Source organism: Antedon mediterranea, chromosome 6 (genome assembly GCF_964355755.1).
Source record: "Antedon mediterranea chromosome 6, ecAntMedi1.1, whole genome shotgun sequence".
Lineage (NCBI taxonomy): Eukaryota > Metazoa > Echinodermata > Crinoidea > Comatulida > Antedonidae > Antedon > Antedon mediterranea.
The window spans coordinates 22900463-22915190 of record NC_092675.1 but is presented as its reverse complement, the minus strand read 5'-3'; the positions used below and the strand labels follow the sequence as shown (position 1 = coordinate 22915190).

General features: G+C 33.9%; 2 protein-coding genes across 2 annotated transcripts; both read right to left on the bottom strand.

Annotated features, from left to right (window-relative positions):
* Positions 1 to 286: 286 nt before the first annotated feature.
* LOC140052320 (uncharacterized) lies at positions 287 to 2999 on the bottom strand. The gene is made up of 4 exons (XM_072097827.1): positions 2826 to 2999; positions 2383 to 2450; positions 2024 to 2126; positions 287 to 1067 (listed from the first exon to the last, which is right to left on the bottom strand). Coding segments are annotated over exons 1-4 (324 nt in total). The 5' UTR covers positions 2827 to 2999; the 3' UTR covers positions 287 to 915.
* A 172-nt stretch (positions 3000 to 3171) lies between these two features.
* LOC140052701 (uncharacterized) lies at positions 3172 to 4033 on the bottom strand. The gene is made up of 2 exons (XM_072098382.1): positions 3553 to 4033; positions 3172 to 3370 (listed from the first exon to the last, which is right to left on the bottom strand). The coding sequence occupies exons 1-2, from the start codon at positions 3980 to 3982 to the stop codon at positions 3207 to 3209; spliced, it is 594 nt and encodes a 197-aa protein (XP_071954483.1). The 5' UTR covers positions 3983 to 4033; the 3' UTR covers positions 3172 to 3206.
* Between the last annotated feature and the right edge of the window lie 10695 nt (positions 4034 to 14728).

Genomic DNA, 14728 nt, shown 5'->3' with positions numbered 1-14728 from the left:
ATTTTATAAATAATGAAAATATGTATATAGATTGCATATAGCATGAAACGAAATCATATCTTAAAGTATTATACAGTGGCTACTTATAATGATAGAAATTAAATCAATGGTAGCTAATACTACCCTAATTTGAGTAAAAGTAAGCGTGCAAGGCCTATTATGAAACGAAATCATATCTTAAAGTATTATACTGTCTATATAATGATAGAAAGTCAATATTACTATCTTAATTTGAGTAACAAGTAATATTCGGCTATCCAAAGATGTATTAAAATTTCAAACACTTTCTACTTTTATATTTTGGGATGTCAAATAAAGCGCTTTACTGTAGCATTTGGAAATCGCAGGATATACTTTTATAACAAAATCGATTCACCATGCGGTTGTTTATTGTCTCTAGATATAGGCTAGTTCCATACGACTTTCAGGTGTAAAGCTCTGTCTACACTATCACACTGTATGTGACAACAAAATGTGCCATTATATAGACATGAAGATGTCATATCACTACCATATTTGTAATTTGGGCACATCACACTAACTAATGTTAGAGTGTAGACAGAGCTTAAAACAGAGGGCCGAATATTTAGTATAACTTAAGTTTTTAAAATCTCAATTAAACAAAGTATATGAAGTAGGGTAGACTATTCCTAAATATATAAATGAAATTGTTAAGTACCGGTAATTCATGCTTCTAATTATAAGAAAGCTAAGTACATTATTATAAATATATAGATATAACGTGCTTTTGTTCTTTTATCTTTGAAAAGCTACGTGAAAACTAGTAAACGGCAAAGAATATCATTAAAAAGGAATGTTATGATGAACACTAATAATTGGTGGACACTTAAAATAAACCCAAATACATAAAAACTCATATCAATGAGTATAATTATGTAAACAATATAGTTTCTTTTAAAATTCAGATGTTGAATATATGTTTTCATTTGACGGTTGAATATTCGTAAAGCCTTGTGGAGTTTCCACAGCTTCCTCTTCTTCTTCCCACTTGATTTCAAAATAATCCCCAGTCTCATCTATGTCAGTATTTTCGGTCGTCTTCATAACTATAGAAACAAATGAGTATCAAACATTATGAAGAATGACTATACTTTCAGTGAGTTACTTTCATCGTATCCCGTGTTATCAAAGAACTTATAACACAAGAATCTCCTGTTCGTCCGAAGCGCGTAACAATTTCGAAAGGCATTGTGGGATAGAATAGAGCTATGGGTGGCGCCATTGTGAGCCATGGAGTAGGGCGCCCGCATCAAATTAGAAAGTCAAAATCATAGAGGGGATCTACTAATGCTCTAGGGGGGGAGGGGGATAGAGTAATTGACTGAGGAGTAGGGCGCCCGCATCAAATTAGAAAGTCAAAATCATAGAGGGGATCTGCTAATACTCTCTAGAGGGGTAGAGTAATTGACTTCATAGTTTGGAGGGGGCGCTGCTCCATGCTGTGAAATGGCGTCGCCCAGTTTGACCTTTTAACCCTGTACTTCCGATACTGTGTTTTGAATGCAAATTGAAGAACAGGAGATTCTTGTGTTATAAGTTCTTTGGTGTTATTCCTATAATTATGATTGAATATTGCTCTTATATGGTGTGTAGTAGAAATCGAATTTTGAAATGTCTTTTTAACAAACCAATTGAAATAAAAACTCTGATAATAGTAAAACGTTAGCTTAAATAAAAATATTTGTCTGACAGACAATTTGACTGTTTGTTGCTTTAGATTGCAGTATTTTCAAGTAAATAATTTTATTTTCCAATTGAATAACTATAATGTGATATTATGGCCTATTCTAAACAATTATATTGTTGCGATGGTGACAATATATCTTTAACAGTAACACTGAAATCTTAAGAAAATATTAATGACTTGCACTTTATAGTTCAATTTAGTGTACAATCGCAACATCTCCACTATCTCCAGGCCGTCAAACCGTAATTTATAGTATACTACCTAATTTTGTGTCGAAAAATAAAATGTCTGTCAGGCTAGGTAAAAACCACTTACTTTTATACGTCACTTTTCTTCTGATGATGAATACGAATACCACGATGACAACAACACATCCTCCGCAAACACCTCCGACGATGTAGGCCACATTGTTGCCCTCCTTTATGACCAAAACAAAATTTCAATGAAAGAAAGAAACCAGTTTAAATGTTAATGAATGAATAGTGTTTCAATGTATACACAACAAATTATGAGTTTTCGGTGGACTGATTATTTTCTCTCCAAAATGACCCTTTTGTATTTTTGTACCGTTTGACGGTATCACTGTTATGAGAGAAAAAACAGGAATATTAACCAGCAAAATTGAATTTGCTTACTGAAACCAACCAAGATGGTTTGAAAATAATTGTATTTACCTTTGCCGTTGACTTCTCTTTTGGTAGTGGTGTGTTTAGTGGTGACGTCTTAGACGTACTCGAAGGCACTAGCAAAAATTAACAGAATATACATCAAAATATTGTTTATCTTTATGGCAATAGTCTATAGTCTATAGTTTAGTATTAAATATATGTTTACATTCATGCTATTCAGGATGTGTGACACGTGACATTGGTACAATTTTCGGTCTGAATGTATTCCTGACAAGGAATGTTTTTCCAACAATGGTTATGTTAGGAAGAGACATGCCCACCGTCGTCCCCCGTTCCCGTCGGCGAGGCTTGTTTGTTTATACGGCTTCCCAAAACTTTGTAAGGTCTAAACATGGAGGTATATACCTCCATGGTCTAAATGATAATTTATTTTTCCTTTCGCATCGCTTAAACCGTGAATAATATTAAAACTATGGTTTATTGCGTACTTTTTAGTTCACTGCATGTTTTTGCTCCAACATCAACATCGGTATAACCATCACATTGCAGACACTCCTTTTTTCCTTGTTCAGGTTGGTAAGTCCCTTTTGGACATTGCTCACAAATTCCATCATTTCCACGATACGATCCGGGAGCACAGTCTACTGATAAATGTGTGACAAATGAATAATGTGTGACAAAGTAAGTATCTTAGTGAATAACATGCACTGTAAACATGTAAAACTAATACTGTACGGTATACATACATACAATTATTTAAAAACTTTAGAAACATAGGGTAATTTATCTTATAAAATCAGGCACGCAAGGAAACAATAGGCTATTATATAACAACTCATCATACAATGCTAACTTTAACAACATAACAACTATAATGTACCGCAGGTTCTTGATCCAACATCAGTTTTAGTGTTACCATCACATTTCAGACAAGTCGTTTGTCCTTCTTGGGGCTGGTAAAATCCTATTGGACATAGTTGACAGATCGCAGGCAAGTTATTATTCCCACGATATGATCCAGGTGGACAGTTTACTAAAATCAACAAAGTAAGCATATTATTTATTGTACTTGTTTTTCAAAATAGAGATTTAAAAAGCGAATAATTAGGCCTATTGATACCAAAATAAAAAACAAATGTTGTTTAAAATGTTAAATGTGAAAAATGAACACAAAATCAATCATGAACATTAATCACAGTAATCTAAACAACTCACCACAAATATATCCATCAATATGAGCGTATTGATTGTTGGGACAGATTGGGCCTTTCAAATCTGAAATAAACGTTGTTACTTCCACTACTTCACCATGATGTTCAAATAGGTCTGCTGGACTCAGTAAATGTTGAAGCTGAACAACCTTGTCAGTGATATTGTCAATCTTATATTTGACCGTTTGTGCTGAGTCATATCGACTTTCAGTCAGAATATCAATGGATGTGACATCAGTACTTTTTATTTCGAATGTTATCTGAGTTATAAACGTTTTGCCGTGTGGACTGGACTCTTGGTAATTGAGAAGTTCTATTTCTGGGTCATCGTTACTAATAACATTCGCAATGGTTTCTTCCAAAGATGCATTAGGTGTTTTGGAATTGGTTCCTTGATAAAGTCCGATGGTTATAGTGCTTGAAAACTCAGGCATCGATATCCCAAGAACTTGAAATCTTGCAGGATTCGATAATACGCGCCCATGTTTGTTCCATGCTTCACAAATATACCATCCATCTTGGTTAAATCCCGGGCTTAATATCTGAATACTCGAAACATTCTGACCTGGGAGGGGTTCCATGTCGGATGACAACTTGTTCTGAAAATACCATTGGTAGTTTTCTAGTGGCTGAGCTGACGCTTTGCAATCGAAATACGATCCTACACTATTACCATATTCAGTATCAGCGTCTTGCGGATGTTCTCTGATCCACGGTGCAAATTCAACAGTGACGTTACATTGCAATGACGAAACTGTTGTTACTGCATTGATAGCCTGACATGTATAAGTACCTGAATCAGATGCGTTCACCTGCTTTAGTGTCAATGTGTTTGAAGTCATGCCACTCAGCACGTTTCCATTAAACGTCCAGGCAAATGTTGGAAAGGGATTCCCAGAAGCTTTGCATGTCAGAGTAAAAGCAGCTCCTTCAGTTGTTATTAATATTGGTTCAGGATGTTCTGTAATGACAGGTTCTTCTAAGCATACATCATTATAATCTTTCAGAAAACTAACCTGGTCAAGTACAATTATCGCACTTGTCTCTGCTTCATCAGCACTTGTTGCATTACTTCTAACAAATATGGATATATATTCATCGAGGACAACAACATCTTCATAAATGTCTCTACCTTCTGACAAATACTTTAAAGAATTCAATTCAGTTGTAAGACAATCGTAGAAACCTTGGCAATCCGTCATACAACTGCAATTACAGATGTATGTGTTCATTACCGTTTCCCACTCAAAAAATACATCAATCTCAAGTAGTGATCTTGTGTTGTTTGATTTTATCCTCGCAGAATCGATGACATTTGTTAAAGCAATTTGCTCATATCCATCGTCTTGTTCTGTATAGTTGCTGTCTTCGAAATCATCCATAGTCAAATTCAAATATGAAAATACACTACTGTTTACAACATGTGGTGACGATGATGCTGATAGATTGTACAAGTAGTCATTTTGAAATCTCTCTTCATTTTCTAATGCCTCTGTATTGCCAGATTTGCTGTTATTTACAATCTCCAGAAGTGTTTGGAATGAATTTTCGATAAAATCTAGTATATTGTTATAGTCTGTGCACTTCTTTTCATTTTGGACAACTTTTTGATCTCGTAAAAGGTTACTAGTAATATTGGTATCTAGTGAGTCGTTTGTCGGAACATAATCTACTGTTTGAATAGGTGGCTGTTCAATGATGGTAGTAGCGTCGCGTTCTATGTGAAGGCCAATGTTTCTTGTGTCTCTTCTTCTTCTAATTGATCTTGTTATATCACCAAACAACTCTTCCGTAATGAAAAGAGCAGCATTTTCAATTGTATAATTTAAATTGGTGACGTCAAGAAATATTTGTATATATACTGGAGTGGATGATAGCGTTATGTAGCATACTATAGGAAGCACGGAAATATCTTCTGTAACTAGATCAATGTTAAATGTCAGGTCTTTGAAGTATAAACTTCCTTCAAGTGATCCATTGATTTGGTGCTGCTTTACATTTAGCCCTGCTGAAACCTGTATGCGTATTTGGTCCAGCGCCTCTTGAGTATTGTTAAGATGTTTCTGTAACGCCAATACCTTGTCTGATACTACCTTTTGTTGGTTTAATGCATCATCTAGTTCGATTATAGCTTCGTTCAATTCTGCATCTGCAATTGATGCAAGTAAAACAGCATCATCAAACTCTTCAATTGGTACAGTGAGGTCAGGAGATACGTTTTGTATTATATCAAATAATTGAGTTCGCTGTTTTCGACATTGCTCGTTGTTGTTTACACATTCAGCATCCGGGATCTGTACACTGCAAGAAACTTCTTCGGTTTTAATCTTTTTTATCTGGCCAACGACTTCATAACTGACACATGTGCTACATGACTCAAACGTGACTGTTATTAAAACAGGTTTTTGACACTCTTCACAACATTCGCCTAGTGTCCACGATGTTTCACTGTCTTTACCTACAGAATTTACTACTTGTATTGTCCCTTTAACGTATCTACCAGTTGCTATTTTTGCAACACCCCTAACAAGCTTTGGCAATTTAAAACCGCCCTTAACCTCAGTTGGGATCCAGCAACTCCAGCAGCAACTAGTTGTCTCAGAAACAACTGTTGATATGTCTCTGTTACTACAACATTCATATGGCACGTATGCATAAACGTCTTCCAAGTAAGTAACAATTCTACTGCCAGGTAAACATACCCCAGTGCATTCAGTAATTGTACACACACTGTTCAAGCTTTCTTCAACCTCTTTTGTATCTTCGCGTGCATTTTCCAATGATTGTCGTGCACTTTCAACTGCGATGTTGGCTTCCATAACCTCTTCTACTGCATGATCATGTTTTTTTCTAGCTTCAACTACGTTAGTATTTTGTATAGCTTCGTCATCTAAAGCATCCTGTAATTGTGTTGTTGCTAATTCAACAGAATGCGTAGCTTGGCTCAGTCTTTGTTCGCTATCGTCAGCAGATTTCTGGGAAAACGTAATAACTTTATATTTTAGAATTTTTCCTAATGATAATGGCCCTTCAGCAGCAATGTTGCCATATAGAGATATTACCATCGACTCGAACGAGCTCAATTCAGAACTAGCATTTCCAACCATATCATATAGACCCCAAAGCTTACCAGAAAAACTGAAACAGGTTCCTGTCATTGTAAGATGCATAGTTGTCTTTTGTTCAATTCCAAGAAATGCGATAAACACTGGAATACTTCCTTGCCAATAGTTGTTGTTAGATTCAAAAGCTAAATTTAATCGTGATCCAGTCTGGATACTGATGAATTTATTGAGGATTATCGCATTGGAGTATTCTCCTGTTATGCAAACATAAGGTTTTGGTTGAAAAATTGATTGAAGATCTCTGTATGGAAGAGAATTATTCACAGAATTCAATACTTCTATCTTTAACGATGGAAAGCAGAGATGTGATGACAAACAAACTTCTGAAATCATGCGAAAACCAGATCCAGACGTACTTTCATAAGCGAAAATATTCTGTGCTTCAATAAGAATGTTATTGCTGAGACTTTCCAAATGTCTTGTAACATTTAATACATCATCACTTCGCAAATCACTTTGATTCGTGTTGCTAATCAGTTCATCGTTAACATTCCACAGAGTTAATAGACTCCTTTTACACTGCATGCGTATTTCTGCTAAAGCGTTAGCAATTACTTTCAAATCTGTTTGAGTTAAAGTGGGGAAATACTTCATTATACTGACATTCAAATCTGTGGCTGCAGCTAGTAGATCAGAATATAAATCAACATATCCACAAAAAAGTAACTGCCAAGCCAATGCACTTAGTTTAGGCGGTAGGGTTTGTAGATCACTTATAATCTTCGTCATGGTGTTAAGATCTCTTGGAATTTCAAGTTTCGGTGACAAATCATAATCTACAAACACTTCTAGGCCAACATCAGCTTGGTCGGTCTTAAGCAACCATGAAAACGGCGTGTCGTCAAAAACCCCAAATGACGTCGATGATTCCAATATTATTCCTTGATCAGATGAAAAGGATCTTCCTACAAAATAAATCAGATTTACTTCTATAACATAGGAGGTTATGTCATTATTTTTATATTATTATTGTTATATGGTTTTGGTGAATCATTACATTTTCTCATATTGTTACGTTGTATTAATTATTTAATTTAAAAATAAACTAACCACCAATGATTGAGCTCAATATCGGTCTACTCCCTTGAATTGAAATGAAATTTAGTTCTACGTCTTCACCAAGCATTCTCCAGAATAAGGTAATTTGGGAATCTCCAAACTGTTTAAACTCCCAACGTTGTATAAAAAGATGACTGAATAACTGTAAAAACACAAATATATACAAATACAAATAAAGGTAACGATTTGTATTTATTTAATACATTACCTCTCTCCTCAATAAAAATAATAAATTAAAACAAAACACACCTGTGTAATATTTTCAAGGGATACATGGATATCTCCACTGCCTTCGACTTTTGCCAACACTGTGTTGTTGATGTAGTAGGAGTATTGTAGACTTGCCAAAATGTTAGTGTTGTGTTTTTCACTCAGATTTGACAGAGAAGACTGATGTTCTGTTGTATTACTCTTCTCTGGATTGAGCATATCCGTTTTTGAAAATGCAAGAACATTGACATCCACTGCAAGGACATCATTATAATATACGTTCTTGATGAAACTTAAGATATTTCTTGAACCTTCGGGAAACACCATCATCACAGTTCCAGATGTCATATCACATACACCCACTACTAAACAATATTTTCTTTTGAATGCTGGTACTGACAGAGATACACGTCTGCCACCAATAGTTAACTCTGCCTTAGAGAGTAAGAAGACAGAATACTGGCTATCACTTACAACGGGAGCAGCTGAACACCAGTCGATTGATTTAACATCAGTACCGCTAAGACTCAATGTTGACAAAGATGATATAGCATTCATTGGATCTATATCGATGGATAAGAAAGTCATCCAGTCTGGCAGAATATTTTCAAGCTGACGCGTATAATTACGATACAAAGAGTTAAACTTAACAAAGCTTTGAATATTAGCCAATGTTACATTTTTACGTTGACAGTTATTATTTTGAGACAACGGTGTCTTACCGATTGAAAATTCCTGTCCGTCAAGACAAAGAGGCAGTTCGAATGTCTCAGTTGCCAATGATACAACGCCATTAGTTTCCATATAAACGTTATTTACCTTCGTCCATTTCTCGGTAGATGAATAATCTATTCCTTTACAGGTGGAGTGATCAGAAAGTACAAAACAACCCGAGGGCAGACGATAGCCCGGTGTAAATTTCTCATCAACAGTGTTCAACGAGTTGTTCTGTAACACGAATATTTCGTCATCGTCTGGTGTGACGAAATCAGCTGCTTCATTTCCTCTCAAGACATATGATATTTTTACAAACCCCTGACTAACCCCATGAATAGAACATGTAATATTATTTGTTGTTAACGAAAATGATAACTCATAGGGCTCAACAAACACGTTATCTGAATCTACTTCAATAGTTAAATCAAGTGCTTGCTTTGGTTTGGCAATGAATTCGAAATCATACACATCTCCTACCCAAACGTCAGGCCAATCTGGTGTTGTTACAACTCCTTCTGCACAGGTCTTCCCTGTATAACCAGTCCCGGAACAGTCGCATTGAAATCCACCTACCTCATTTTGCGATACTCGACAAACACCATTTGCACATGGAGATGGCGTACACACCTGCATTTCTAAATGTAAAGACATTTAGTATTTCATCAGACTATACATTTGATCAAGAGAAGCAAGATGTGTAATGGTTGGTATGGTAACCCATGATAGTGGATGTTGTCATTATATTCTTTGTATTATATTGAACAGTAGACGCCGCACGCTACAAGTTTGTTCCCAACCAGCTGCACAACATTCTAAAAAATGTTTACAAACATCTGACAATAGCATTGGAACTACTGTGACACGAAATTAGCTTATATAGTATTACCAGGTATCTTTAACATATGAACAGGTTACTACCGTATCTTACCAATACATTTTGGAAAAGTGCTATTCCATGTTCCAGGCCATAGACATTCTGTAACAATACTTTCTTCTAGGAAATATCCTGGGTCACAACCAAAACTACATTGACTTCCAATTTGATTCTCGCATGGAAAAAGGATGTATCCATTGTTAGGTGAAGGAATGTTAGGACATAGCATCTCTGTAAAGGTAATACGGTAATACTATGTTATTGTATTTTCACAAGAGAAAGAATCTTTGTTTATTATTTATGCAAGGGCCATACATACGGGTTTTATATTGGAAAACACGGTACTATGATTAACACATACAGAAACTTAGTATAAGTCGAATGCTGCAATGAAGCACCATTGAGTGCTTTATTTATTGCATAACGAAATGTTACATAAATATAACAATTTTATAATAATATAGTTTGTAGACGGCGATTCGGCTTAATATTGTAGACAAGATTTGAATGTTTTGTCTTTTGGCACAAATAGCGTGTCATATGTATACTTAAGCTGGAATCTACATGTAGTTACGGCAGAAAATCGTAAAGGAATGCTAAGAAAACAATAACGAGAAACTTAAAGCAAGTCTAGAAAATATGTTCAATTCAGGAGTGCAGCATGAATTCATTAGGCCTAAATTATTATAGTTTACCAACTACTACTAACGATTAAAGATCTGTCTACACTATAAAACTTTATGTGACAAAAAAATGTGATGTGCCTTATATCAATATGATGATATGACTACCAAAGTTGAGTACTTCACACCTTTTTGTCAAACTAGTTTGATAGTCTAGGCTAGACTATGCTTTAAAAATCAGTTTAAACAAACCTTCACAGAGTGTTGTATGACCACTCCACATAGCATTCGGTAAGCATTCTCTCAGATTGGATCCTAATAAACGGTAGTTCCATTCACATGAAAAAAGACATATTTCGCCTGTTGTAAATCCTGTACATGTTCGATTTCCATTAAACGGTAGACCGACTTCAACACAAGGATTGGCTGAAAATACATAATGATTGAAATTATATTTTATTTATATTAATTGTATACTTTTTTTGAAAATAGAAATTAAAGTGTGGTTATTTTTTTTTTCAGAATCACATAATAATTATACTTTCTGTTAAAATATTTCATGCGAATTGATAATATGCCTACATAATGTAAGACGAAGACACTGTATTTACATAAACGTAGTATCAATGTATTACTTTAAGTTACAGCGAAGTATTTTGCATCAGTACGTTACATCTCTTTATGTATTGTTTTTTTATTGTATTGAATAGCAAATACATAAACGAAACGACACAAAAAAGAACTACATCATCATGCTTATTTATTCTATAGCCTACCTGTGCAGTTTTTCTGATCTTTATTAATTGTCCAACCGTCAATACAATCGCATCTGAAGCTACCGATAGAGTTTAAACATAGTTGTCCACATTCGTCAATACCACTGGTACATTCGTTAACATCTGATGAAACAATAACAGTAGATTGAAGAGATTCATAAAAAAGTCACAAATAAAAAAGAAGCAAGTTGTTTCTGTTTAAAAAATATATTATTTAATGAAATGTATGATATAACCACAATGTAAATTATGAGTGTTTGCGATGTAAATTGAAAATAAAAGTAAGCGAGTCTGACAAAGTATTACAAAACACACAAAGAAATAAACATAAAAACGAAACTAAAATTAATAGAAATTTAACAAAATCAACATAATATGTGTACCTTCACAGTTGTATAGATCGTAGGCTTCGTATCCTGTGTGGCAAAAACACTCAAAACTACCATGTGAATTTGTACATCTATGGCAATTGGCGAAGGAACACTCATCAATATCTGTTGAAATGATTAGAAGTTAGAATCAAGGCACTCACCCCATTTGAGAGTAAGATAACTCATTCTTGCTGTTCTATTACATATCTACTTCTAGTAAGTAGTAGTAATAATTCCTATTTATTTTATAATATCAAAATACATTTCAACGAATCTATCACATCAATTTAAAAAGTACAAAACACAACATTTAAAAAAGATGATAATAATCGAATACTTTCTAAACACAACACAAACTTAAAACCATCATAAACGTCCCGATCAACATCAAAACAATTTCTTGAAATATTGCTGTAAACACAAACTATGCTTAATATAAACAATGGAATCAAATACAAAAGAAAATGTCAGTATGAGCAACACAAGACATAGTTCTTGTATAAAAAGTAAATTTAACAGATGTTTCTAATGTGTATTGAATATTTACAGGTAAAGTAGGTAATGCGTCTGCATACCTGTGCAGTTAGTGGTGCCAGAATATCCTTCTGAACAATAGCATCTAAATGTTCCAGGAAGGTTTTCACAAAAATGTTCGCAGTCGCCATTGTTGAGTTCGCATTCATCAATATCTATCATAAACATATAAATAAATATAAATAATAAATATATATAATGAAATGCAATATATTGAAACAATAATATTGTGGTAATTAATTCGAGATTTTCAACGGTTTTCAATACAATAGTCTGGTAATGACTACATTATAAAATCTTAATTTTAATGAAAATGTGTTACAGATAATATGTATAAAAGGAGGAAGCTATGTAATCAATGTGATAATATGTAAACAAATGAATAAAACTCTTTAAATAAGTATATGTAAACAGATGATTAAACAAACATTGTAAATATAATGATATGTATAGTGTATAGTGAAAAATATATGTAAAGAGAACAGTTGTATGGAAATAAAAGTGGGATGAACCCACATAAGATAAAAAAAAATATATTGTGTAATAATATATACCAATTTCACATCTCTCTCCTTCGTATCCATCCGGGCAGACACAGTTGTTGGGTCCCGTACACTGGCCGTTATTCTCGCAAGAAGGATCACAAACAGCTGTAAAAATAATTTTTAATATAACCCAAATTATAGTTACTTAGGCTATATAGCCATACAATTAGAATACGTGATTCTTGAAATACTTGTACTCAATTCCTCAGAATGCTTGAATTAATTATAGAGGGTACAATTTGTTTCTAATGGGTTAGTAAGCATAGATTGCTCCATGCAAACTCTTGTTATATTTCTGCTTAATGTGAAATATGAAAATGTTGGTACAAGATTTTCTAGAAGTAGCAACTTACGCAAACATTCAGTAAGCCTTGAAAGTTCATACCCAGGAAAGCATTTGCATTCAAATCCGCCATAGTTGTTAGTACATATGTGAGCACATCCATCAACGTTTTTCCAACATTCATCCACTAATAGACAATTCAACTTTTAAATCATTTACAATATTAATAATATATTATTATAAAATCTGAGTGTTCTAAACAACAATTAGTCTATTATAGAAAAATTGTATAACCAGTGGCAAATCAATTTATTATTTATTCAATGTCACTTACCATCGTCACATGCATCGCCTGCATAAAATTCTTCACACTCACAGTTATCTGGAGCTGTGCACTCCCCGTTTACACATGGCGGGGTACAAGTAACTATAGAATATTTCAAAAGCCGTATTATTTTTTACTTCAATTTTTTAATTAAATGTGTAATTTGGATTGCGCCTACATAATGTATATTTAGTATTATTATTATTTAAAGTGTAATCGGTATCATATTCTATTGTTTTGCCTGGTTTAGGAAAGCTTAAGAGACAACTTTTTTTCTACATAGGTATATTTATATTCATGTGGCAGGATTAGGTTTTCGTACAATACATTGTGTGTTTAATTCATTTACTGTTACAAATAAACTGTTGGCAGCCAAGTTTAAAATAAATAGTATATATTATGGTAGTTTAGAATAAATTCAAGATTTCCATTCAACTATAGTTAGGAGTGATTTATGTTACTACCTTCACAGTCCTTTCCATTTGTCAATAATACATATCCTGTGTAACATTTGCAATAGTAACCTCCATCGGTGTTAATACAAAGATGTTGGCACCCACCCTTGTTAACCGCACATTCATCGATATCTAAAATATATAGAATATCACAAAATTGTATAACAATTGTGTCAGCCTACACTAGGAAAATATCTTACGCTTGGTTCCCAATAGCAACGCAAAGACGGGTTAGGTTTAGCGCAACGCCAGTTCGAATATACATATCTATATATATATATATATAATTATGTATTATGTGTGTTTCCAATAACAATAAATTTAGAAGTTTACAGTGTCTCGACTACGTCGATTTTTAGTAATCAAAGATCTCCCTTGCACTGATGAAGGGCTAGTGTTGCCTGAAAGCTCTGCTAACTTTTCTGGCTTTTTTACTTCTCGTTTTGATTTAGCTTTTCGCTTTTGTTTTGTATCTCCATTGAGATCCAGAAACTGATACCCACATCATTGTCATTTTTTCAGTAATTTGCCCTTGGATTTATATATAATTATGTAGTAACAAATCGACACAAATGGAATTGGTTTCGATTGAATAATTAACTTACCACGACATTGTGAGCCTTCAAATCCGTTTTCGCATTCACACGTGTCAGGATCAATGCATGTTCCACCAACGCCGCAATCATTAGGTGGACACAATGCTACCCATCCATAAACAAAAAAATACCGTTAATTTGTATGTTTTTTTAAACAAAGATTCACTTTACAATAGATTTTCAACAATCTTGGTGATGTAAATTAGGCACCTTTCGTGCTGACGACGCGGTCAGTCTCCGACGAATTAAAAGACGAAATTGACATCTAGCGTGATTTCGGCAAAGCTTTTTGTTTTACGATAACAATAAATTAAGTTTACAGTGTCTCGACTACGTCAATTTTTACTAATCAAAGATCTCCATATATACCTCGATAATGTTGGTTGGTCTCTGGGTTGAATTTTTCGTACATGATTTTCGTTGGTTGATTAATACAATACAATACAATTAAAATGTATTCATCATAAACTATAATAATATATTGTTAAAAAGGACATACAAAAGCGAGAACTTTTGAAAAAAACTTTATAATGATAATATATTATAACGAATTAGAAAACACCTCACAACTTAGCCAGCAACTCAAATGATCAGTCACTTGAACATTTTGTGGTAGTTTTCAACTTTTATTTAAATACATAATTTATACATAAACTTACGGTGTGTACATCCTCCTAAGTCATCCTC